The 25,560-nt window shown below is 43.4% G+C and overlaps 2 protein-coding genes across 8 annotated transcripts in view; both read right to left on the bottom strand.

Annotated features, from left to right (window-relative positions):
- The window catches only part of vmp1 (vacuole membrane protein 1), a 179,411-nt gene that overhangs the window by 137,878 nt on the left and 15,973 nt on the right, over positions 1-25,560 (bottom strand). For 3 of the 7 annotated variants that reach the window (XM_038814648.1, XM_038814649.1, XM_038814651.1), the window contains exons 2-3: positions 12,157-12,266; positions 6,786-6,921 (exon numbers count right to left, since the gene is read on the bottom strand). In XM_038814648.1, the coding sequence (XP_038670576.1) occupies positions 6,786-6,921; positions 12,157-12,238 (218 nt within the window). In that variant the 5' untranslated portion in view covers positions 12,239-12,266. Of the gene's footprint in view, positions 1-6,785; positions 6,922-12,156; positions 12,267-12,433; positions 12,678-25,560 lie in introns of all 7 variants that reach the window. The other 4 variants (XM_038814654.1, XM_038814653.1, XM_038814652.1 and 1 more) reach the window with 3 other exon arrangements.
- polr3h (polymerase (RNA) III (DNA directed) polypeptide H) lies at positions 114-5,379 on the bottom strand. Its single transcript, XM_038814064.1, is given in 4 exon segments — positions 114-168; positions 5,024-5,094; positions 5,096-5,316; positions 5,319-5,379. Coding segments are annotated over 4 exon segments (408 nt in total).

Here is a 25,560-nt window from a genome sequence, read left to right as displayed (position 1 = left end):
TTGCCCCATGCTCATCAGGTTGACCAACATACTATACTACAAATGCAGCAAATAAGAAAAATAAATGTTTCAAATACATAGTCAGGTTCCATAAAGACCTTTTGGTTTTTATGTCACAGATGATTCCTGTGATTTGCCAATTTAGCAAGTTCTGGATCTCTCTGACAGCTAAAGAGGAAGAAAACAAATTGAGATAAGGTGATTCCCTTGGAAGAAGAGTAGAGAGGAAAGAAACAGTCTGCTTTCTTAGAGGTCCCAGTTAGTTGTACATTGTCCTGGTAGAGATTAAACAGCATGGACAAAAAGATGAAAGAAAAATGCATGCAATGTAACAACAGGTTTAAGCAAGAATACCTTTTTCATCGCAAACAGAAATGAGGACCACATAGCCAAAGGCTATCTTGTACATCATTGCAATCAAGAATGCAGTAATAATCATAGATCAGGGCAGCACGGTGGCGCAGTGGGTTAGCCCTGTTGCCTCACGGCGCCGAGGTCCCAGGTTCGATCCCGGCTCTGGGTCACTGTCCGTGTGGAGTTTGCACATTCTCCCCGTGTTTGTGTGGGTTTCGCCCCCCACAACCCAAAGATGTGCAGGGTAGGTGGATTGGCCATGCTAAATTGCCCCTTAATTTGAAGAAATGAATTGGGTACTCTAAATTTATATTAAAAAAAATAATCATAGATCATAGAATTTACAGTGCAGAAGGAGGCCATTCGGCCCATCGAGTCTGCACCGGCTCTTGGAAAGAGCACCCTACCCAAGGTCAACACCTCGACCCTATCCCCATAACCCAGTAACCCCACCCAACACTAATCATTACCCAACACCCACCCAATCATTAACTACAATGAGCTGAGCATTTTAGCCTCAATCAAACATTCCAATTTTTCAGATAGAAATGATGAATATAGTGGAGGAAACATTAGGGTGCAGAAAATCTCATTTTCTAAAATTGATGAGATGTATATTTTAAGTGACAAGTAACATTTGCGTCTCACAGGGGTCTCGTGTAAATAGGGGAATGTATATTAAATTTTATTGATCTGAAAATAAAGCAAAATAGAAAACGGAGTTCAAAGAGGTGTTTAAGGAGAATGGAACCGAAGATGAAAGGGGAAACGATATTTAAGGAAAGGGATGTTTAACTGGAGTGGGGTTGCTTTGGGGGAAAGCCCTGAAGACCAGCTCATTTGTGTGGGATGCGGAGAAGCTGTAAAAGTTTTGAATTGGAGGCAGCCACCCACTATTAAATCAGAAAAGTCTTTGGCCCAAATCTTCCCGTCCCACTCACTGCTAAAATCGCCGCTGGTGGCATGGGGAAATTTAGGAAGCAATTTGTTTCAGAACCTCCTTCTGGAATACTATATTAAGAGTGGAAGCATGTAGGGCAGCACGGTGGCACAGTGGTTAGCATTGCTGCCTACGCCGTTCGAATCCCGGCCCTGGGTCACGGTCAGTGTGAAGTTTGCACATTCAGCACGGTAGAATTGTGGTTAGCACAATTGCTTCAGAGCTCCAGGGTCCCAGGTTCGATTCCCGGCTTGGGTCACTGTCTGTGCGGAGTTTGCATGTTCTCCCCGTGTGTGCGTGGGTTCCAAAGATGTGCAGGATAGGCGGATTGGCCATGATAAATTGCCCTTAGTGTCCAAAATTGTCCTTGGTGTTGGGTAGGGTTACTGAGTTGTGGGGATAGGGGGAAGCTGTGGGCTTGGGTAGGGTGCTCTTTCCAAGAGCCAGTGCAGACTCGATGGGCCGAATGGCCTCCTTCTGCACTGTGAATTCTATGGGAAAAAAAGTGTCTGCGTGTGTTTCCCCCCCACAATCAAAAAGTAAATGGATTGGTCATGCTAAATTGCCCCTTAATTGTAAAAAAAATAATAATAATTGGGTACTCTAAATTTTAAAGAAAAGAGTGGAAGCATGTGAAAAGTCATGAGGTGTACCTTTAGCAAAGTGACAACAATCCTTTGACTTGGTAGTATTTGCTGGGTCTGCATGGGTAGGAATTTATGAAGGGTGGTTGCCACAAATACTTTTAATCAAACATGTTTGGGGGGGGGGTTCCTATAAGACGGTTTCAACCGTGCAGCTTTTATCTTGTGTGATTACAATTTTTCCTCTTTTATTAATTCAAAAATGTTTAAACATTCTAAAGGTGGTACTGGAGTTCTATGCTTTAAAGGTCAGTATCTCTTCCTCCTTGTTTTCACAAAAAAAAAGGTTTTGATCAGCAGGACATACTTCGTTCAGGGATCTGGGTTGCTCAGCAATTACATCAGCTGTGGTCGAAACAGTCAATTACATCAGTCTGGTGTCAACACAAACCTCACACTGCTCACATGTTGCAATGAACAATGATGTTTTTTAAATGGGCTAGTGCGCATGATCTGAGTGGCAACATAAAGAACTTACCTATATGTAGCATCTAACGATAGAAAATTGTACCATGGATCTTGACAAGTATAATTTTTCAAATTGCAGATCACAAGGCTGGATGCCCGAGAATGGTTGATATTATTACTAATCACAGGAGTCTATTATGGCGAGGTCATTAAATTAATACTTTACCAAGGAAAGAAATGCTACCCAGGCCATAATGAAAGAGGAAATTCAGTCACTCGAAGGGTATAAAAATAGATAAGCAGGAGGTACTGATTAAGCTGCCTGAACTTAAAGTGGACAAGGCACAGAGATGCATCTAAAGCTACTGAGAGAAAGGGAAAGTGGAAATTGCAGAGGCACAGGATTTAATTCTTCAGTATTCCTTAGACTCGGTGGTGCCAGAGGACTGGAGAATTGTAAACATTACATACAGTCTGGTTCCAAAAAGGTTGCAAGGATAAGCCCAGCAACTACAGATCAATCAGTTAAACCTCAGTGGTGGGAAAACTTCTAGAATTAATAATCATATGAACAAACAGATGAATTAAGGAAAACATTTTTAACTAACTTGGAATTTTACAAAGAGGTAAAAGAGAAGATTGAGGGGGGCAGTGCTGTTCACAATGTGCATACGGCATCCAAAAGGCATTTGGTACAGTGCCACAGAACACACTTGTGAATGAAGCTCATGGAATAAAAGGGGCAGTAGCAATATGGATACAAAATTGGCGGAATGACAGGAAACAAGAGTAATGGCTAATGGATGTTCTCGAGGGGAAGAAGGTTTGTAGTGGAGCTCCCTACCGGGTTGGTATTGGGATCCTTGCTTTTCCCAAAATATATTAAGGATCTAGGACAATTTTCAGGCGATATAAAACTTGTAAATTGTGAGGAGGATGGTCTGGAACTTCAAAAGAGAACAGACGAATTGATGGGTTGGGCAGAGAGATGGATAAGATGGGTTTGGAGGGATATGGCCAAATGCGGCAATTGGGACTAGCTTAGTGGTTTAAATTGGGCGGCATGGACAAGTTGGGTCAAAGGGCCTGTTTCCATGCTGTAATCCTCTAGGACAGAGGGGAAACTTGATAATGTATTCAAAATCATGAGGGGTCTGAACAGAGTGAGTAGACAGAAATAAACTATTCCCACTCATGAAAGGGTCACGATCAAATGAGCACAGATTTAAATGAATTGGCAAAAGCGAATAGTCATGGTCTGCTCAGGAATGTGGTGGAGACAAGCTCAATCAGGGCATTAAACAGAGAATCAGACCGATATTTTAAAAGGAATATTGTGCAGACTTACAGGGAGAAGGCGGATGAATGTTACTAGGTGAACTGTTCATTCAGACAACCAGTGCAGAATGGCCTCCTTCTGTACTTCACAATAATGTGGCTTTGTGATTCAACACTTTTTTTCCCCCCCAATGGTCAACCTTACTGCTTAAGTACACTGTTGTAAAGCCAGTAAACGTGCGAGGCAAGAACTGCACCCACCATCCCTCTTCACTGTGAGGTGGTCGGCCTGACCTTTATAAAGCCAATACATATTCTTTATTGAAAGTCCTTTTTACTTCCCACTGGGCACACATCATGCTCATCAGAAAAAAGCCCATTACTGCAGCTGGATCTCGCTGCTCAGAGACCTCCTGCTACTGACATGTGCAGACCATGTTTAGAAATAAAATGTAATATCCCTTTGTCCTCCTCAAGTGTAGGATGTAAATATAGGAAGAATGGAACATTTCTTTAAATGTACATTGTTACCAGTCAGACCTGGTATTTGAGTTAGCCTCTGCTCCAATGTGCTTCACTGCTCTAATGTGGTATTTTGTTCCAATAAGGTGTTGACTGCTCAATTGGCGGCATGTTTGCCCGAGTCACGAGATTCTGGGTTCATGTCCTGCTCCCTGGCGTGTGGATATGAAGGGGGCAGCATGGTGGCACAGTGGTTGGCACAGTTGCTTCACGGCTCCATGGTCCTGGGTTCGATCCCGGCTTGGGTCGCTGTCTGTGCGGGGTCTGCACGTTCTCCATGTGTCTGCGTGGGTTTCCTCCGGTTTCCTCCCACGGTTCAGAGATGTGCAGGTTAGGTGGATTGGCCATGATTAATTGCCCTTGGTGTCCAAAAAGGGTTAGGTGGGATTGCTGAGTTGCGGGGATGGGGCGGAGGTGGGCTTGGGTGGTGTGCTCTTTCCAAGGACTGGTGCGCTCTTTCCAAGGACTGGTGCAGACTCGATGGGCCAAATGGCCTCCGTCTGCACTGTAAATTCTATGATTCTACATCCAGCATCTGTCCGGGTCTCCGAAGACTGGATCCTTCAGGAACTGCTCGGCTGAACAAGGCCAGATTTAGTTGCCGCTCCACACAGACAGATATTGTTGTTCGCGCTGCATTCACAGTGACGGCCTCCATTCCTGCTCATTAACCATTCATACACCAGGACAGGAGCCCCAGCTTCGGCTCGCTGATGGAGCCCTGCAAATAGTTTTGAACCACAGAAACAAACCAAGAGTAAAGTGGGCATTTCCCTATTCATTCAGTTCCAGCTACATCCCCGCCCCACCCCAACACCCACCCCCCTCCCAGCCCACAATGTCCACACAACACATAACGTGGAACAGAGACAGAAACCTGGCGGGCTGCTGTAGGGACTCTGGAGGGATGAGGATTTCATCAAAATGTCCCAGGGTCACGTGGCCCCCCATCCTGACTGCAGCCTTTAATTTGTCCGGTTATAATTTCATCCAGAAAGGGTCGAAAGATCACGTATCGGAAACGTACTTTGGTGTGGGGCGCTCTATCCCCTGGGAAAATGTAGGAATCTTCCAGCTTGGTAATATCATGCAGGCAGATACAGAGGCCAACATTATATACAACCTTGTTTGCCAGCTTTTTATTCAGCTCTTCGGCAATGGCGTCGTTTACCTCCTTTCAAAAAGCCAGGGTGGGATCCGTACCATGTCCACCATCTGCACCAGGACAAACATGCTGGGCTGGGCAGGATCGATATGCTGTTGTGGATTATTTGTGATTCTCCCCCCGCCCGGGGCGCATGCGGGACCCGCTTTACGACAGGAGGTCAGCCGTGATTCAACATTTTTGTCCATGGTTGGACAACAGTTGTAATGTAGTTAGGAGCCAATTGGAACATTGGGGAGCAGGTTATTGGTAAGGCTTGATAGCACATTTCTCTTTGATGAAGTTTGAGAGTAGGCCAATGTGGCAGTAACTGACTGGATTTCGTTTGTCCTACTTTTTGTACACAGGACATACCTGGGCAAGTTTCCACTTTGTTGGGTAGGTGCCAGTGTTGCTGCTGTACTTTAACAGCTTGGCTAGAGGTACTGGTAATTCTGGGACACAAGCACAGTGGTTAGCACTGTTGTTTCACAGCGCCAGGCTTTCATTCCAGCTTGGGTCACAGTCTGCATGTTCTCCCTGTGTTTGCGTGGGTTTCCTCCGGGTGCTCCCGTTTCCTCCCACAAGTCCCGAAAGATGTGCTGTTAGGCGAATTGGACATTCTGAATTCTCTCTCTGTGTACCCGGGCTAGGGGCTTTTCACAGTAACTTTATCGCAGTGTTAATGTAAGCCTACTTGTGACAATAGTAAAGATTATTATTAAGGTTTTCTGTTTGTGTTTTTAAAAACTGTGATAACAGTGCTGGTGCACCGAGGCAGACCTTGCACCCAGCCAGTCTCTGCACTTTGCACCTTCTACAGTCATTCTGGAGTCTCTCAGCCCGAGCCCACCATACCAGAACAAAAATCTAACTTCTGGGCCCCTTTGTCCCAGGTTGGGTTTTCAGAACTAGAAAATGTCCTAACCGGTTGGGAGCAAAAATCCAGGCCTAGGTTTATTTCCAGAGAGATAGAAAAGCATTTATGCCAAACTTGTAGAGAATCTTAAGTGTACCACTCCTGGAGTGGTCTGTACAGTTCAGGTCTCCATATAATGAAAAGGGTATAGAGGCACTGGTGAAGTTGAAAATAAAGATTCATGACCATGATACCAGAACTGAGAGGATATACTTATCAGAAAAGGCTGATCAAGCTGAGGTTTGATCTGATGGGAGGAGGGGGGGGGGTCTTTAAGATAATGAAAGAGTCTGAAACGATAGACATAAAGAAAATCTCCCCATTCATGAAGAATACCTAACTAAGGGCTATAAATAATAAATAATATTACTTTTAATTAACTTTATTACAACAATAAAAGATCTGTGTTTAAAGAGCATAAAATAGATGTGATTTTCAACCAGATATTACAGGAATAGAATTGGAGTTAAATTTCTTAAAATGCTAGAGAATTCAAGTTTATATTTAAAGATTTCGAAAAGATGAGATGTTAGCCACCTCCTCAGCAGCCTCACGGTAAAATAAGCAATTTCTTACCTTAATGCCGATTCTTTTAAGTCTAAAGTGGTTTCCAAGAGGAAGTACTGCAGGGTGATGATAGGTCTCCTCCATAAAACAATGGTCTCCCTCTCCTCTTGATCCCGCAGTTTCCTCTCATTCAGTGTCAGGACATCTGAAAATATTTTTAAAGTGTGATTTTTCAAGAACAGTGCTGTCAATCAAAAGTGAATTTGAAAATGAAAGTTTAAGTAGCAGCCCAAACAAAAAAAAAACAATTTGATCAACAGTTTCAGAACTGAAACGATTTTTAAAAAATCTGGAATTGCAAAATTTGATAGAGGGAAATGCAAAAAATACATTTACACTTAAAATTTATTATACATCAGTCTCAAGCATGGGCATCATTTGCGTATAACATAAATTCACAAGATATCGGAGCAGAATTAAGCCATTTGGCCCATCGAGTCTGCTCCGCCATTTGATCATGGCTGATATGTTCCTCATCTCCATTCTTCTGCCTTCTCCTCGTAACCCCTGATGTGCATATTAATCATTGATCATGAACACAATATTTGTGCTTGCGGTGCTGTTACCTACAGTGCTACAGACCAAGAGCTGGATGGTGAAATCAGCCAGAGTAGTTCTTTCTTGAAATACATGAACTAGGAGCACAAGTAGGCAATTTAGCCTCTCAAGCCTGCTCCACCATTCAATACAATCATTGCTGATCTGATCCTGGCCTTAACTCCACCGTCCTGCCCGTGCTCCATAACCCTTCAACCCATTAGCAAATTAAAAATCTGTCTAACGCCTCCTTAAATTTATTCACTGTCCCAGCACCCATCGCGCGCTGGGATAGCGAATTCCAGATTCACAACTCTTTTGGAAAAGTAGTTTCTCCTCAACTCTGTTTTAAATTTGCTACCTCTTATCCTAAGGCTATGACCTCTCATTCTAGATTGCCCCACAAGAGGAAGCATTCGCTCTACGTCTATTTTATCCATACCTTTTATCGTCTTGAATACCTCAATTTGATCTACCCTCATTCTTCTGTACTCGGGAGCTTAGGCCTAAACTGTTCAATCTCTCTTCATACGACAAACTCCTTGGGCGGTATTCTCCGCTCCCGATAAAAATCGGGATGGCCAGCGTGAAATCGGCCGAGCTTCACGACGGCCTCAGGGCCCGCTCCCCGCACCTAATTCACCCCCACCTGGGTGGCTAGGACCGGCCCCCGCCGTTCCCGGCCGCGACCTCATCGCGCCGGAAATGACGCAGAAACGGCGCTTTTCTGATGTCATCCGTGCATGCGCGGGGTTGCCGGTTCCAACCCGCGTATGCGCGGACAGCACGAACTCACGCATGCGCGTTGCCGTCTTTCTCCACCGCCGCCCGGCAAGACGTGGCGGCTTGATCTTGCTGGGCGGCAGAGGGGAAAGAGTGCGTCTGTTTTGGACGCTGGCCTGACGATCGGTGGGCACCGATCGCGGGCCTGTCCCTTCCCGAGCACAGTCGCTGTGCTCCAGTCCCAATCAGGCCCCTAGATGCCCCAAACGGGCATCTGGTGCCCGTTTCACGAATGCAGCGACCAGGTGTGGTTGCTGCCGTGGTGAAACAGGCGTGAAGGGCCGGCCTTTATCTCTGGAATCAACCTAGTGAACCTCCCCTGAACTGCCTGCAATGCCACTACATCTTCCCTCAGATAAGGGGACCAAAACGGTGCACAATACTCCAGGTATTGTCTCACCAATGCCTTGTACAATTGTAACAACACTTAGACCATAGAACATAGAACATAGAACAGTACAGCACAGAACAGGCCCTTCGGCCCTCGATGTTGTGCCGAGCAATGATCACCCTACTTAAACCCACGTAACCCGTAACCCAACAATCCCCCCATTAACCTTACACTACGGGCAATTTTAGCATGGCCAATCCACCTAACCCGCACATCTTTGGACTGTGGGAGGAAACCGGAGCACCCGGAGGAAACCCACGCACACACGGGGAGGACGTGCAGACTCCACACAGACAGTGACCCAGCCGGGAATCGAACCTGGGACCCTGGAGCTGTGAAGCATTGATGCTAACCACCATGCTACCGTGAGGTAAAACATAGGAGCAGAATTAGGCCACTCGGCCCATCGAGTCTGCTCCGCCATTCAATCGTGGTTGATATTTTCTCATTCCATTCTTCCATACCTTTATACTCTATTCCTTTAGTTATAAATGCCAACATTCCATTCACTTTATTTTCTGCTGTACCTGCATGCTAGTTTTCGGTGACTCAAACGAGGACCCCCAGATCCCTCTGCAACAGAGCACTCCAAAGTCTCATTCCATTTAGATAATAAGTTGCCTTCCCATTTTACTATCCAAAATGCATGACCTCACACTTATCAACGTTAATATCCATCTGCCACATCTTGGCCCACTATCCTAACGCATCTGTATCCATTTGTAAGGTTCTTCTTTCCTCACTGCAGCTTACTGTTCTGCCTATTTTTGTGTTGTCTGCAAATTTGGCTATAGAACCTTCTATCCATGTAGCCAAGTCCTTTATATAGATTGCAAATAGCTGGGGCCCAAGGACCGAACTCTGTGGCATCCTACTAGTTAAATCCTGCCATCCAGAAAAAGATCCATTTATCCCGATTCTCCGTCTTCTGTCCGTCAGCCAGTTTTCTATCCAAGCTAATAAATTACCCCCAAGCCCATGTTATCTAACCTTGTGAATTAACCTTCTGTGCAGCACCTTATCAAAAGCCTTCGCTTTGCCTCCCCGATTGCCCGCTATAGAATCCTGCTTGGCTGGAGGTCAGCAGCACCACCTGACAAGACCACTTGTGCAAGAGAGAGTAGCCAAACGCAGCTGAAAAGAAAGAGGAGCAGCAGAGAGGGAGGGGACAGGGGAGGGTACAGAGAGGGAGGGAGGACAAGGGGAGGAGAACAAGAGAGGGAAACCAGAGGGGAGGAAAGAGAAGGGAACACAATCTGGAGAGAGAGCACAGGAAACGGCAACGACCACAACAAGCACATAAGGGCAAAAGAGAGCAAGAAAATACAAGAAGAGGGTACAGCGGACAGCCGATGCGGAGGCAAATGCACAAAAACAAAAAAAGGAAACCGACCAAGAGATGCAATTGACATCAGGGGCACCACCTAGGTGCCCCTCCCACCCGGTTCTGTTTTTGCATGTTCTGTATTTTTTTTAAAAACAGAAGGGTTAGAAAGAACCCCCCTCCAATTGCATGTCTCATTAAATTCTCTCCTTTTTGCTTCTCTGTATATGCAATTCCCCTGTTCTCTCACTCCTTGGTTGTTTAGTTTTGTAATGTTTCTGTTATTTCTTTTTGGTTTCTTTGTGTGTACATCTGTAAATATACCATGTATAAAACACAATAAAAACATTCTTTAAAAAAAATCAAACGCCTTCCAGAAGTTCAGATACACTAATCTACAGGATCCAGATTATCCAATTTGCTTGTTACATCTTCGAAGAAATCTAGCAAATTAGTCAAACATGATTTGTCCTTCATAAAGCCATGCTGACTCTGATGGATAGCATTTTGACTTTCCAAATGTCCTGATATTGCTTCCTTGATAATTGATTTTAACAATTTCCCAACCACAGATGTTAACCTAACTGATCTGTAATTTCCCACATTGTCCTTTCCTGTGTCCAGGGAATTTTGGAATAATTTAATCAATGGATCCACTATCTCTGCTGCCACTTTCTTTAATACCCTGGGGAATAGGCCATCAGGCCCGTGGGACTGGTGTGTCCTCAATCCCAATAATTTGTTGAGTACCATTTCCCTATTGCTGTTGATTGTTCCAAGTTCCTCCCTTTCTATTACCTCTGAATTGTCTGCTCCTATAGGAATTGTACAAGTGACCTCCAATGTGAAAACTGAGGCAAAGTATTGTTTTAGTATCTTTTATCATTTTTGTGTGCCCCACTATTAACTGCCCGTTTAATTTTCCAAGGGACCAACATTCATCACAGCGGGGCAGCACGGAGGCACAGTGGTTAGCATTGCTGCCTACGGCCCTGAGGACCTGGGTTCGAATCCCGGCCCTGGGTCGCTGTCGTGTGGAGTTTGCACATTCTCCCCGTGTCTGCGTGGGTTTCACCCCCACAACCCAAAGATGTGCAGGGTAGGCGGATTGGCAATGTTAAATTGCCCCTTAATTGGAAAAAATAATTGGGTACTCTAAATTTATTTTTAAAAAGAGAAAACATTCACCATAGCGACTCTCTTCCCTTTTATGTACTTATACAAGCTTTTGCTATCCTTTACGATGTTTTGCACTGATTTTCATCGTAATTTATCTTAGCTCTTATTATTACTTCTTTTCTGGAGTGGCGACGAGGGGATTTTCACAGTAACTTCAATGCAGTGATCATGTAAGCCTACTTATGACACTAATAAAGATTATTATTGTTTATGTTTGAAAGTTTCCCAATCTTTCAGCCTGCCACTGGCCTTTGCAATATGATATACCTTTTCTTTTGTCTTTATATTCTCCTTAACCATGGATTTTTTTTACCCCTCTTACCATCTTTCTTGCTCATTGGGATATATTTTATTTGTGAGGAATTGACAACTGCCACTGCTCATCTGCTGTCCTATCTTCTGGCCTTCCTGCCCTTTTAGCCTCCAGTGTGAGAGAGCTGACCCGAAATCTTGGAACTATCAGTTGGTGTCATCTACACTTTATATTCCACGTGCGTGGGATAGGGTAAGATTAAAAAATAATGGTAATGAAAACCAAATCCTGTGCGAAGTTGGCAGAGATCAACTGGTCTCTCTTCTGTCATTTCAGTAGAATGACCTGTTTAGATGTTTTAGACCGAAAGGGACAGGGGAAACAAAATGCTAGGTTTCTTGCCCTGATCAGTGAAAAGTGCACATGTATATGCCGGTTTATAATAGGATTGCTTAACTTAGAGCCCCATTTGTGGTGTGACCCAAGGCACTTTGCAAAGTAACGAAGATCTGCAGCGCAAATGTATGAGTCAGCACATTCACGAGAGGAAATAATGTGATAAATGCATCACTTGTTTATTTCCACATTAATGTTTGCTACTGGTATCAGTTTGAGTATTTGTTTGAGATGAACAAACACTGATATGAGAGCTGGCGAGCCCAGAATGTAAGAAGCACTAAAACAGACACGATCACTAAATATCCCAGGTTAATACTTGCAACTCTGATGAGAATTACTTCCATTGCACAGTCGTGATCACCAGCTCAGACCAAACAAAGGAAAATCATTTTACTTCAGAAAGTTGAAGTAAATGGATGGCCGCAGTTCAATTTCAGCAGTGAAAATTACAGGTTGTTTTAAAAACAGAAAAAATAATAATTGTTTAATTGCAACCTCCGGAGACAATGCTCACCTGTGGCATTACCATTCTGTTGTTCTTTCTGCATCCTTGGGCGGTGGTGCTGCAGTTCATGCGATTTTTCACTTCCAGCCATTTTTGAAATTCACCACCCTCCTGTGATTCTGTCAAAACAAATGAGAATAAAATTCAGAATAGTGCAATGGACAGGATTTTTGCCAGTAACTAATGGTATGATTTCAATTGGAATTGCATAGTGCTTTGGCAAGGCCACACCCAGAGTGGTATATATGTAGCTCTGATCTCTATATCCAAGGCAGAATAAACTTACATTGGTGTTTGAAGGTTGATTAGATTGGCTCCTAGGATGAGAGTGGTGTCTTTTGACAAGGTTGCGTAAATTGGGCCTGTACTCTGGAGTGCAGAAGAACGAGAGGTGGTCGCATTGAAAGGTGCGCAATTCTGAAGGGGCTTGACGACACAGACACTGGCTGGGAAACGGTGGAGCAGGGGCACAGTCTCAGGATTACGGTTGATGATTTAGAATAATAATGCCTTAGATTTATACGCACCACCTTTAATATAATAAAACACAAGAGCATTTTTAAATAAGACACCAAGCCACATAGGAAACATCAGATAAAATGACTGAAAGCTTGGTCAAAAAGGTGGGTTTTAAGGAGTGTCTTAAGAAAAGAAAGTGAATACAGTAGAGACGAGATCTAGGGATGGTATTCCAAAGCTTGGAGCCTAAGCAACCGACGGCACAGCCAACAAAGACGGTTTGATTAAAATTGGGATGCTCAAGAGGTCAGAATCAAAGGATTACATATATCTTTGAGGATGTAGGGTTCGGGAAGATTAGAGAAATATGAAGGCGGACAAGGCCATGGAGGGATTGGAAAACAAGATGAGAATTTTTAAATCAAGATGTTGCTTGTCAATGATGCAGTCAGGCAAGGCCCTGGGTCCTGATCGCTTCCCAGTCAAGTTTTACAAGGCGTTCTCAGAACAGCTCGTATCTCTGTTATTAGAAGTGTTTAATGACTCCTTCTCCGGCGGTTCATTGCCTCCAATCTTACTTAAGTCTCTATTTCTTTGCTCTTTAAGGGAGACAAGGAACCAGCCGGGTGTGCTTCATACCATTTTACATGTGGATGTTAAGCTGCTCGCTAAAGTTCTGGCACTCCGGTTGGAGCCTTGCCTCCCAAGTATAATTGTAAAGGGCCGTCAATCGTCAACCAATATATGTCGCCTTTTAAATGTTATTCTTCCCCCCTCCACCTGCACCCAAATCATAGAACATAGAACAGTACAGGCCCTACGGCCCACGATGTCATGCCGACCACTTATCCTAATCTAAGATCAACCTAACCTACACCCCTTCAATTTATTGCTGTCCATGTGCCTGCCCAAGAGTCGCTTAAATGTCCCTAATGACTGACTCCACACCTCTGCTGGTAGTGCATGCCACGCACCCACCACTCTCTGTGTAAAGAACCGACCTCTGACATCTCCCCTATACCTTCTTCTAATCACCTTAAAATTATGTCCCTTTGTGACAGCCATTTCCTCCCTAGGGAAAAGTCTCTGGCTACCACTCTATCCATGCCTCTCATCATCTTGTAAACCTCTATCAAATCACCTCTCTTCCTTCATCGCTCCAGTGAGAAAAGCCCTAACTCCCTCAACCTTTCTTCACAAGGCATGCCCTCCAGTCCAGGCAGCATCCTGGTAAATCTCCTCTGTACCCTCTCCAAAGCATCCACATCATTCTTATAATGAGGCGACCAGAACTGGACACAATATTCCAAGTGTGGTCTAACCAGGGTTTTATAAAACTGCAGCAAAACCTCGCGGCTCTTAAACTCAATCCCCCTGTTGATGAAAGCCAACAGACCACACACCTTCTTAACAATCCTAACAACCTGGGTGGCAACTTTGAGGGATCTTTGCACGTGGACCCATGTAGCATGCCGTGATCGTATAGTGGCTAGTACTCTCCGTTGTGGCCGCAGCAACCTCGGTTTGAATCCGAGTCACGGCATTGCAGATAAGCAACGACACGGCAATGGGTCTTTGTTGGGCAGCACGATAGCATTGTGGATAGCACAATTGCTTCACAGCTTCAGGGTCCCAGGTTCGATTCCGGCTTGGGTCACTGTCTGTGCGGAGTCTGCACATCCTCCCCCACATGTGCGTGAGTTTCCTCTGGGTACATCCGGTTTCCTCCCACAGTCCAAAGATGTGCAGGTTAGGTGGATTAGCCATAATAAATTGCTCTTAGTGTCCAAAATTGCCCTTGGTGTTGGGTGGGGTTACTGGGTTATGGGGATAGGGTGGAGATGAAGACCTTGGATAGGGTGCTCTTTCCAAGAGCCGGTGCAGACTCGATGGGCCGAATGGCCTCTCTCTGCACTGTAAAGTCTATGGACCCAAGATCCCGCTGTTCCTCCACACTTCCAAGAATCCTGCCTTTAACCCTGTATTCAGCATTCAAATTCGAACTTCCAAAATTAATCATTTCACATTTATCTAGGTTGAACTCCATCTGCCACTTATCAGCCCAGCTCTACTTCCTGTCAATGTCCTGTTGTAACCTGCAACAGCCATTGACACTATCTACAACTCCACCAACCTCCGTGTCACCGGCAAACTTACTAACCCACCCTTCCACTTCCTCATGTCATGTGACAGTACCTTTAAGAAATGGATGTTTAAGCAATGTACCTTTAAGAAAATAGTGATGTCAGAGAGTGGGTGGAGCTGAGCTCAGTTCGGCCATTTTGAAGTTAGTTCTGGATTTTTAGTTTCAGTTTGAGACAGCAGCTTGGGTGTGACTGTGTTTTTGTGGCTGTGAGCTGCAGGAAGAAAAGCAAGGTGCTGGAGCTGAAGCCAACCAAGCTGATATATATCTGCCATCCAACAGAAAATATATATTAACTGTAACCTGGTGTGTTACTGTTTTCGTGAAGGTGAAGTCTTTTGGATGTATAAAGGAACAGTTTGCAGGATTGGGTAGTGTTGTATTATTTTCGGGGTTATCTTTGAAGTAAGGGGTGTTAAGAGATCCAATGTTTATTTAAACGGTTAATTTGAGTTTGAGACATATATGGCCACATTCTCCCATCTGATCTCTTCCTACTAAGCGGGGACGGGGTCAATGCAAAATGTAAGCTGGGTCTTATATTTACTAGCGAGGCTTGGAGGGAGGCCCTACAGGGTCAACTCCCATGTCCTCATGTGCCTGGTTAAGCCTAATGCTACGTTTGACACACTTGAAGGCAAGGATGGGTGGGGTTTTTCCAAACATTGAGGACAGATGTGATTGTTGTTCACTTATCCCAGCTAACTATACGAATATGTTTTGGTCCTGTTCCAAACTTGCCAGCTTCTGGACTTCCAGGTTTAGCACCATAGAAGAGATTCTCTGTGTGGATTTAAACCCATGTCTGCCGGCAACCATATTTGGGGTTTCAGTTTCACTGGCCTTTCACTCTGTGGTAGAGGTGGACGTTGGTGCATTTGCCTCACTGATAGGCAGATGAATATTGCTTGGTTGGAGGTCCCCTGTTCCACCCACTGCCTCTGGCTGGTTGGGTGATTAAATGTTGTTCAACAAAATTAAATTCACTATCAAGGGTTCTGTGGATAGGTTCTACCCGAGGTGGCAACGATTTATTTCTATTTTTCAACTAGAAACCATCAGCTGTTCGGGGGTTTAAGGCATGTAAGTCAATTATGTTTTTTTATTTACATGCCATTTTTGTACTTTTGCAATATTTTCCAATCAAGGGGCAATTTACCATGGCCAATCCACCAACTCTTTGGGCTGTGGGTGAAACCTCTGCAGACACGGGAGAACGTGCAAACGCCTCATGGACAGTGACCCGAGGCTGGGTTTGAATCCGGGTTCTCGGCGCCATGAGATAGCAGTGCTAACCACTGTGCCACCCTGTAATTTTTGTACTCTTGTGTTTTGTTGCTGGTGTTATGTAAAAACTTTTAAAAACATACTTTTAAAAAATACTTTCCCCATTTTCTCAAATCCTTTCAATGTCGATAACGTATAAAAATCTCAGCGTTTTGAAAATTTTCATTGACCTTGACCTCAAACAGCATTTTGGGGGGGGGGGGGGGGGGGGGGCATGGAAAGAGTTTAAGATTTCCATTACCCTTTATGTGAAGAAATGCTGCCTCACAGCACCTCTGAACAGCTTAGCTCTAATTTTATGTTTATAGTCCCTTGTTCTGGATTTCCCTGATGGCAGAAATGGGTTCTCTCTATCTACGTTATTAAATTGTTTAATCATCTCAAACATTTCAATTAAATTACCCTTTAAATCTTTTATATTCAAAAACCTGAGCTTTTCAATAAAAAAAGGTGTGTGGAAGAAGAGTTACTCAAGATTGGCAAAGATACAGAACAGCAGATGTAGAATAAGGGACACAACATCAAGCTGGAAGAGGGTACTGTTAAGAGAGCTGACATGAAATTCTTCACACTTGAGTGATCAGCATATTGAATAAACTTCTAGATAGAGAATGGAGGCAGAAACCCTGGAATCACTGAATAAACAATTAGATACTATAATGGCATGGTGGCTCAGACCTCTCTGGATAAACAAATCAAGATTGAATATACTTTCTTCATCCATCATCAGCTTGAAATGTCGTCAAGTGTTATAAAAACAAAAGCAAGCAATTCAGTTGAATATCAGTGTTTCACAGAATGCTAAATTATTGTATTAAAAATAAGAGTTGGGATTTGAATTACTTTGTGAAGCCAACGTGTTTTACAAGCTCAGGAAAGGGGATCCCTGTGGCGCTGGTTCCTACCATGTGTCAACATTTTAGAATAGATCACAAGCTGTCTGAGCTTGCACATAGCCAAAAACAATTTTCAGAATTTGACACAGCAGATTGGTTTCACTGATAAGATCTTAAAATACTACATTTTCATGTTGAATTTTGAAGCATCTGATCTCCAATAGATTATTAACCTGTTTGATGTTTGATGTTACAAGGCTTTTCTTCTGTTAAGAAACCGAGATGAAAGACCAAAGCATCTGGTACAACTAACTGGGCAAAGACCAGGAATCCAGACCCAAATTTCCCTATTCTACATGACTACGCTACTCACTGGACAAGCAGCTGAGCATGTTCCAAACAAGCCTTAGCCACAATATCCACTTCCCTTAGCTCCCCTTAATTCATCAAGACCACATACTTCCATCTCTGTAACATCACCCGACTCCATGCCTGCTTCAGCTCATCTGCTGCAAAAACCCTCCTCCCATGTCTTTGTTAAGTCCAGTCTTGACTACTCCAATGCTCTCCCGCTAGCCTCCCATCTTGCACCCTATTAGCCGAATTAGACATTCTGAATTCTCCCTCAGTATACCTGAACAGGAGCCGGAGTGTGGCGACTAGGGGATTTTCACAGTAACTTCATTGCAGTGTTAACGTAAGCCTACTTGTGATAATAATAATAATAATAATAAAGATTATTATATAATAGGGGGCAACAAGGCTGCGCATAGCACTGCTGCCTCACGGCGCCACAGTCCCAGGTTCGATCCCAGCTCTGGGTCACTATCCGTGTGGAGTTTGCACATTCTCCCCGTGGGTTTCGCCCCCAGAACACAAAGATGTGCAGGCTAGGTGGGTTAATCACGCTAAATTGCCCCATTAATTGGAAAAAATTAATCGGGTACTCATTAATCAAATTAATCAAGGTGAGAGGGGGAAAGTTTAAGGGAGATGTGCGTGGAAAGTTTTTTTACGCAGAGGGTGGTGGTTGCCTGGAACGCTTTACCAGCGGAGGTGGTAGAGGTGGGTACAATACCATCATTTAAGAGGCATCTAGACATGTATATGAACGGGCGGGAACAGAGTGAAGTAGACCTTGGAAAATAGGAGACTGGTTTAGATAAAGGATCTGGATCGGCGCAGGCTGGGAGGGCCGAAGAGCCTGTTCCTGTGCTGTAATTTTCTTTGTTCTTTGTTCTAAAACACTGCTGCCTCACACCAAGTACCATTTACCCCATGTTCACTGACCTACATTGCCTCCTAGTTCAGCAATGCTTCATTTTTAAAATTCTTATCATCTTCAAATCCCTCAGTAGACTCTCCCTTCCCTATCACTGTAACCTCTTGCAGCCGACAACCCTTTGGGAGCTTAGTGCTCCGTCAATTCTAGCATTCTGTACATCTCAGATTTTAATCACTCTGCCATTCCTTCAGAGCTTTCGGCCCAGGGCTCTGAAATTTTCTCCCTGACCCACTCTGCTTCTCTACGGCTCTTTCTCCTCCTTTATGGTGCTCCTTAAAACCTATCTCTTTTATTCATCTAACATCTCCATGTGGTTCAATGCTAAAGTGTCAGAAAATGCTCCTGTGAAGTGTCTTATTACTTTAAAGGCACAATTTTAAGGCGATTGGAGGAAGGTATAGGGGAGATGTCAGAGGTAGGTTCTTTACACAGAGAGTGGTGGGTATGTAGAATGCACTGCCAGCAGAGGTGGTGGAGTCAGAGTCATTAGAAAGATTTAAGCAACTCTTAGACAGGCACATGGACAGCAGTAAATTGAAGGGGTGTAGGTTAGGTTGATCTTAGATTAGGATAAATGGTCGGCACAACATCGTGGGCTGAAGGACCTGTACTGTGCTGTTCTATGTTCTAATATAAAAATGAGAGTTATTTTTGTTATTGGAAAGAGGAGAAAAATCATCTGGCAATGATCAGGTGTTACAATATTTGAGATTTAAAAATGTAAATTGTGAAGTAAAAAAATTATCAAGAAAGGTAATGAATGGCTTTAAATAGCGAAAAGGGGCGACATAGGATATAGTACAGGATACTACAAAATGGAGTTCAATGAGCTGGAATTTATATTACAGACCTTAGGAAACCAGTGATGGGATTTTGGGGAATTTAATCATGGAGTCGACAAAGGCATGAATGACTTTCAATAGTTGTGTGGATGTAAAAAGGGAATAGGTTGGTAGTTTTGCTGGCCTGGAAAACTAGCTTTATTAATAATGGCTAGTAGGTTTGAAGTTCAGCTCGGAGTCAAATAAGACAGACATTGCATATACCAAGTCAGCTGCAGAACTGCACTGCCTATAATCTTTCCCAGATGAAACAATTTCCACCACCAAATGTCAATTTCACTGCAAAGTATAGCAAAAGTAATTTCTGTAAATAATAGGAGTCCATTTCAAATTATTGTCTTGTTTTAAACTGTGATGGCAAAGCTCAAGTCTCTTGGTATGCTCTCCCCATATTAACACTGGACATGCCATTTCTCTCTCTTAACACAGAGGCAAAACTCAGTTTACACAACTTGGAACAGTATTTAATTCAGAGGGGATATTCACTAAGACAGTCACAAGCAAAAATCAAAACAGAATAAAACAGCCTTGTTTACTGCAACCGTGTACATTAAACTAGGGACAGCGCATTTCATCAGATAAAAAGAACTTTGTGTGAAATTGGAAATGCACAGAGGTCAATCAACATATAGGTTAACGTTGGGGCAGCACGGTGGCGCAGTAGATAGTATTGCTGCCTCACGGCGCCGAGGTCCCAGGTTCGATCCCGGCTCTGGGTCTCTGTCCGTGTGGAGTTTGCACATTCTCCCCATGTTTGCATGGGTTTCGCCCTCACAACCCAAAAGATGGGCAGGGTAGGTAGATTGGCCATGCTAAATTGCAAAAAAATGAATTGGGTAGTCTAAAATTATATATTTTTTAAAACATATAGGTCAACGCTTCAAGAGGGACGGACCATCCACCATCCATTAGTCTTGATGAAGGGTCTTAATGAAAAAGTTTGCCTTTCTCCTTCAGACTGACCCATAATGCACTCTCTTTCCATTTTCCATCCCTGGCTTTAAAACCTAGTCTTGATTCAATGGTAGCATTCTTCACTCAGCCAGGAAGGCAGTCATGTATATTCAAGTCCACTCTCGAGACTTAAGAGGACATGATCTAGGCTGATTCTTCAGTGTGGCAGTGAGGAAGGATTGTACTAACAAAAAATTTTAAAGTACCCAATTCTTTTTTTTCCCCCAATTAAGGGGCAATTTAGAGTGGCTAATCTGCCTATCCTGCACATCTTGGGTTATTAGGGTGAGGCCCACGCAGACATAGGGAGAACTTGCAAACTCCAGATGGACAGTGACCCAGGGCCGGGATCGAACCCAGGTTCGTCGGCGGCATGAGGAAGCAGTGCTAACCACAGCGCCACCATGCCCCCACCATACAGGAAGATTAATGACAAGTGAAATTCAAAATAGCAAAGTGTAAAGTAGGTAGGAGGAAAAAGGAGGTCACATATTCCTTGGATGGCAAGAAACTAAATGTGGCAGAGGAACAAGTGGATTTGGGAATATAGATACATAAATCACTAAAAGTAGCAACACAAGTTGATATGGCTATTATTAGGGGCTCAGATAATAAGAGATAATAATAGGAAGGACCTATTTTCCTCAGCAGAGAGGTCAATAATCATGGGGTGACATCGGCAGGCTGATTAGAAGGGAGTTGAAGAGCAGTTTTTTTCCCCAAACAGAGGATTTTGGGGGGGGGGGGGGGGGGGGGGGGGGGGTAGCTGCCTGGAACTTACTAACTGAAAAGGATGATGTGGAGATGCCGGCGTTGGACAGGGGTGAGCACAGTAAGAAGTCTTACAACACCAGGATAAAGTCCAACATGTTTGTTTCGAATCACTAGCTTTCGGAGCACTGCTCCTTCCTCACTTGAGGAAGGATTCGAAACAAACCTGTTGGACTGTAACATAGAACATAGAACAGAACATAGAACAGTACAGCACAGAACAGGCCCTTCGGCCCTCGATGTTGTGCCGAGCAATGATCACCCTACTTAAACCCACGTAACCAGTATACCCATAACCCAACAATCCCCCCATTAACCTTACACTACGGGGAATTTAGCATGGCCAATCCACCTAACCCGCACATCTTTGGACTGGTGCTTTGGACAGGTAACCTGGTGCTGTAAGACTTCTTACTAACTGAAAGCATGGTAGAAGTAGAAATCGTCATTGCATTTTCAAAAACTTTGTTTATGCATTTGAAACTCTATAACCGATGGGACTGTGGACTAATAGCTAGAAGGTGGGATTAGACTGGATAGCACCTCCCCCCCCCCCCCCAAACCCTCGAAGTTGGCACAAACATGATGACATGATAGGATGAATGGCCTCCTTCCAGGGCATAAATATTTCTATGTTTCTACACACAACAAATGCAAAACAAGTACTAGGTTTCACTTCCAGAAGAATAAATATAACTGCATGGAGGAAATGTTGAAAAACTTGGTTAGACCATACTTGGATTACTTTTATGTCTATATTGTATAAAAAGGTTATTGAAACACTGGAGAAAATATAACTTTGCAACCATGCTACAAGAATTGTGAAGATGCAACAATCAGGAATTTTTTTTTTTTTTTATATAAATTTAGCGTACCCAATTATTTTTTCAATTAAGGGGCAATTTAGCGTAGCCAATCCACCTACCCTGCACATCTTTGGGTTGTGGGGGCGAAACCCACGCAGACACGGGGAGAATGTGCAAACTCCTCACGGACAGTGACCCAGGGCCGGGATTCGAACCCGGGTCCTCAGCGCCGTAGGCAGCAATGCTAACCACTGTGCCACCGTGCCGCCCAAACAATCAGGAATGATAGAGAAGGCCGAGTTCTGACGGAGGTCTTTAAAATTATGATGTTCAAATCAAGTAGACGTGGAGAAACTGTTTCGACTTTGTGAGTGAGTCCAGAGCAAGAGTATAAATATATCATAGCCATAATAAATAACTTGGGAGGAATTTAGATCACACCGAGGCTGGACCAGGTGTCATTTAAGGGATGCACATTTAATGAGGGAATAGAGTCAAAACCAGGGCCGGACAAGAGGAGGTGATTTGAGTGGGAGTTCTTCACCCTTCCTCCATTCATGTCCATTTCAGCAAAGTATAAATCAGCATATCAATGGGATGCAGCAGCTTTGTGCACTGCAATTAAAAATCAAAATGCAAATCAACACTGGACTGGCACGAAGCCAAGAATGACTGTGAAAACAAAGGCGGACCAGCACACTCACCAGAGGGTTGAGAACCAGCACTCGCCAGAGGGTTGAGAACTAACAAGTACAAGCAGAAACTTCCATTTACAACAATAATGCTAGAGTTTGTCACAGCTACACCTCAACACGACCCCAAAATCATACAAAATATCCTGCTTCCCCTGCCTCCACTCGCTAGGATTGCATTTACTAGCCCAAACAGACAATTATGATACAATTGAAAAAAATACTTACATTTATATAAATGGCAAGTTGTCAAATGCTTCAGAACACTCCGTACAATGAGCTGAGTGACTTAAGCATGGAAACACAGCAGCCATGCCAAAACAAAACACAGCAGCCATTCTGCTAACATCTAACAAGTGGTAATGATAGAATGCAACATCTAACACAAGTGGTAATGATAGAATGCCCAGTTTTTGTGTTAAACTCTTGCACAGCACCCATGATAGTATTTTTATTTGCGAATTAACTGGCTGACGGTAGATGCATGCAGAAAACAAAGCACTACCAGAGAATAGCACATTGAACTGGAAGGAAATTCAGGTAACAAACACTGAGGATCTATCTTCTGAATCCAGTATTCCAAATGTTCTCTTGGCATGCAATACCGTCCACTGAAAATACAAATTTGCCCTTTGTACTCCATATGCCAATTCATGAAGGGAATACCCTGACCATACAAGACAGAAAACCTTTCGGCTTAAATAATTTCTTAATTGTATAGCTGGAACTAATTCTCTTAAATTTGGGGTTTGACTTAAACAAATTTCTAACAGAATTATTTTATTATCTACATCCTGCTTGGGGCCACAGATGATATCATCGGAGGGATTTTTAAACACTGCACATTAAATTCTTCCTCCTTAATCTACAGGATTTTAAACATGTCTGGTATCCTTTCATCACTAGTCAGAATTTAGCTCGTCTTCTCCCCTACTTTTTTCAATCTTAGTGGTGTCATGCACTATGGAGCCAGACTCTTCAGCCAGTTTCCTTCAAATAGTTAATGAAAGATGGTACATTCAGATGACCTGAGGGAGTGGAAGGATGCAAGCAAATAGCCGCCAGTGCAAAACCCTGCTTTTAAAGCACTATCATTGTTGTGCACGGTGGGAAGAAGCAGGAGTTAGGAAATTAAATACTTTTCCTGGAGGGAGGAAATCAAAACATCATGCACTAGTTTGCTCTCATGTGTCTTCTGGCAAAGGCAGAATTAGTCGAGATTTGTCATATTTCTATTCCGCCAAAGCCCACTTAACTGCCAAGTTTCAGGACCAAGAGACTGGTGGCTACTTTTGGTCAACATAGATGCAGGGTATAACTCCTTAAAAGAAGTCCGGATATCAAGATGATTAAGTATTTGGTTCTGAAGAGTGAGGAACTAATACACAGTACAACAAAGCATTTAACATTTATATTTACATATTTTCCCCCCTCTCCTTTTAATAGCAGACAATTTCAGAACTGAATTTAGGTTGTAAAGATGGAAATTTCACAATCGTACCTTTTGTCTGAAGTTAAAAGGGTCACAAAAAGCAGAAGAGTAAAAATCCCATCTGTGCCATGAGGTTACTGGACTCAAAACCAGTTTTTTTTTTTTAAATGGCTGCACGAAGTGCATGTGGGTAATTCTATTTCCTGTGCCAGGCACAGCCATAGCAAACAAAGTTCCAAAGCAAGGTTTTAATGGACACAAAATCTCTGCAGGCTCACTCATTCCAATTATCATTTTTTTTTTAAATGTACATCCACTGTATCTCGGGACTAGTTTATGAACAGCACAAATCCAGTAGCAATTACAAAGTAATTGTCCAATTAAACAGTACTGCATGGAAAGTCTGCAGAACCATGTGCATTTGTGTTCAAAAGATCATGGAAGATATAATCAATCACATCTGTAAGAAATACTTTTAAGCTTCTGTAACCAACTTTTAAGTTTTCCTTTCTTATAATCATAATTATTTTTGGCACATGCTTCAGAACTGAACAAGATTATTAATAGGGTAAGCGTTTTGTGAAAGGCATAATTTCACAAGTGTAGTAGCGACAGTTCTTGGAGGCAGTGAAAATACAAATTCTCGGAGATAAATCACCTACTCTAATCAATGGGCTTGATGAGACAATTTTTACCTTATTTTGAGGCCAGGGAGCCAAAAATGACACACCTTGGAAGCATTAGTTAGGAAACATTGAATTTTCTACTTCATAAAAGAAAAGTTGTATATTCAAGCACAATGTGAGAAACATATAAAATAGGAGCAGCAAGAGGCCATTCGGCCCTTCTGGCTGCTCCACCATTCACTATGATCATGGCTGATTACCCAGCTCAGTAACCCGCTCGTGCCTCCTCTTCCCCCCCCCCCCCCCCCCCCCCCCCCCATATCCATCGCCCCAAATGCTATATCTTTTTTAAAAAATAAATTTAGAGTATCCAATTTTTTTTTTCCAATTAATAGGCAATTTAGCATGGCCAATCCACCTACCCTGCACATCTTTTTGGGTTGTGGGGTGTGAGACCCACACAAGACACAGGGAGAATGTGCAAACTCCATGCGGACAGTGACCCAGGGCCGGGATCGAACCTGGGACCTTGGCGCCGTGGCGTAGCAGTGCTAACCACTATGCCGCCGTGCTGCCCATTCAAGTGTTATATCTAACTCCTTCTTGAAAATAATGTTTTGGCCTCAACTACTTCCAGTTGCAACAAATTTCACAGGCTCACCACTATCTGGGTGAAGAAACTTCTCCTTGATCTTGAATGGTCTACCCTGTATCCTGACTGTGACCCTTGGTTCTCAATACCCCGACCATTGGGAACATCCTTTCTGCATCTACCCTGTCCAGTCCTGTTAGTATTTTATAGGTTTCTAGGAGATTCCCCTTCATCCAGCGAATACAATCCTAACCAATTTAATCTCTCTTCACAAAGGTTAGCACTGCTGCCTCACAGTGGCAAGGACCCAGGTTCAATCCCAGCCCCGGGTCACTGTCTGTGTGGAGTTTGCACATTCTCCCTGTGTCTGCGTAGGTCTCACCCCCACAACCCAAAGATGTGCAGGGTAGGTGGATTGGCCACGCTAAATTGCCCTTTAATTGGGATAAAAAGGGAATTTGGTACTCTAAAAGAACAAAAAAATTGTAAAAGTTGCATTTTTTGAGGATGAAGAAATTCTAAGATTCCATCTCTTCTTGTTAATGGAAATCAGTGACATTTCAGAATAAATTAAATGGGTCAGCGCGTGTGTTCCACTATTAACAAAAACACAAATACAAGGGGACCCAAATTCAAACTTAGACAAGAAAAGGACAAACTGAGAGTATGAAAATTGGTTAGCCTGCAA

Source organism: Scyliorhinus canicula, chromosome 12 (genome assembly GCF_902713615.1).
Source record: "Scyliorhinus canicula chromosome 12, sScyCan1.1, whole genome shotgun sequence".
Taxonomy (NCBI): domain Eukaryota; kingdom Metazoa; phylum Chordata; class Chondrichthyes; order Carcharhiniformes; family Scyliorhinidae; genus Scyliorhinus; species Scyliorhinus canicula.
This window is presented reverse-complemented; position numbering and strand designations above follow the sequence as displayed.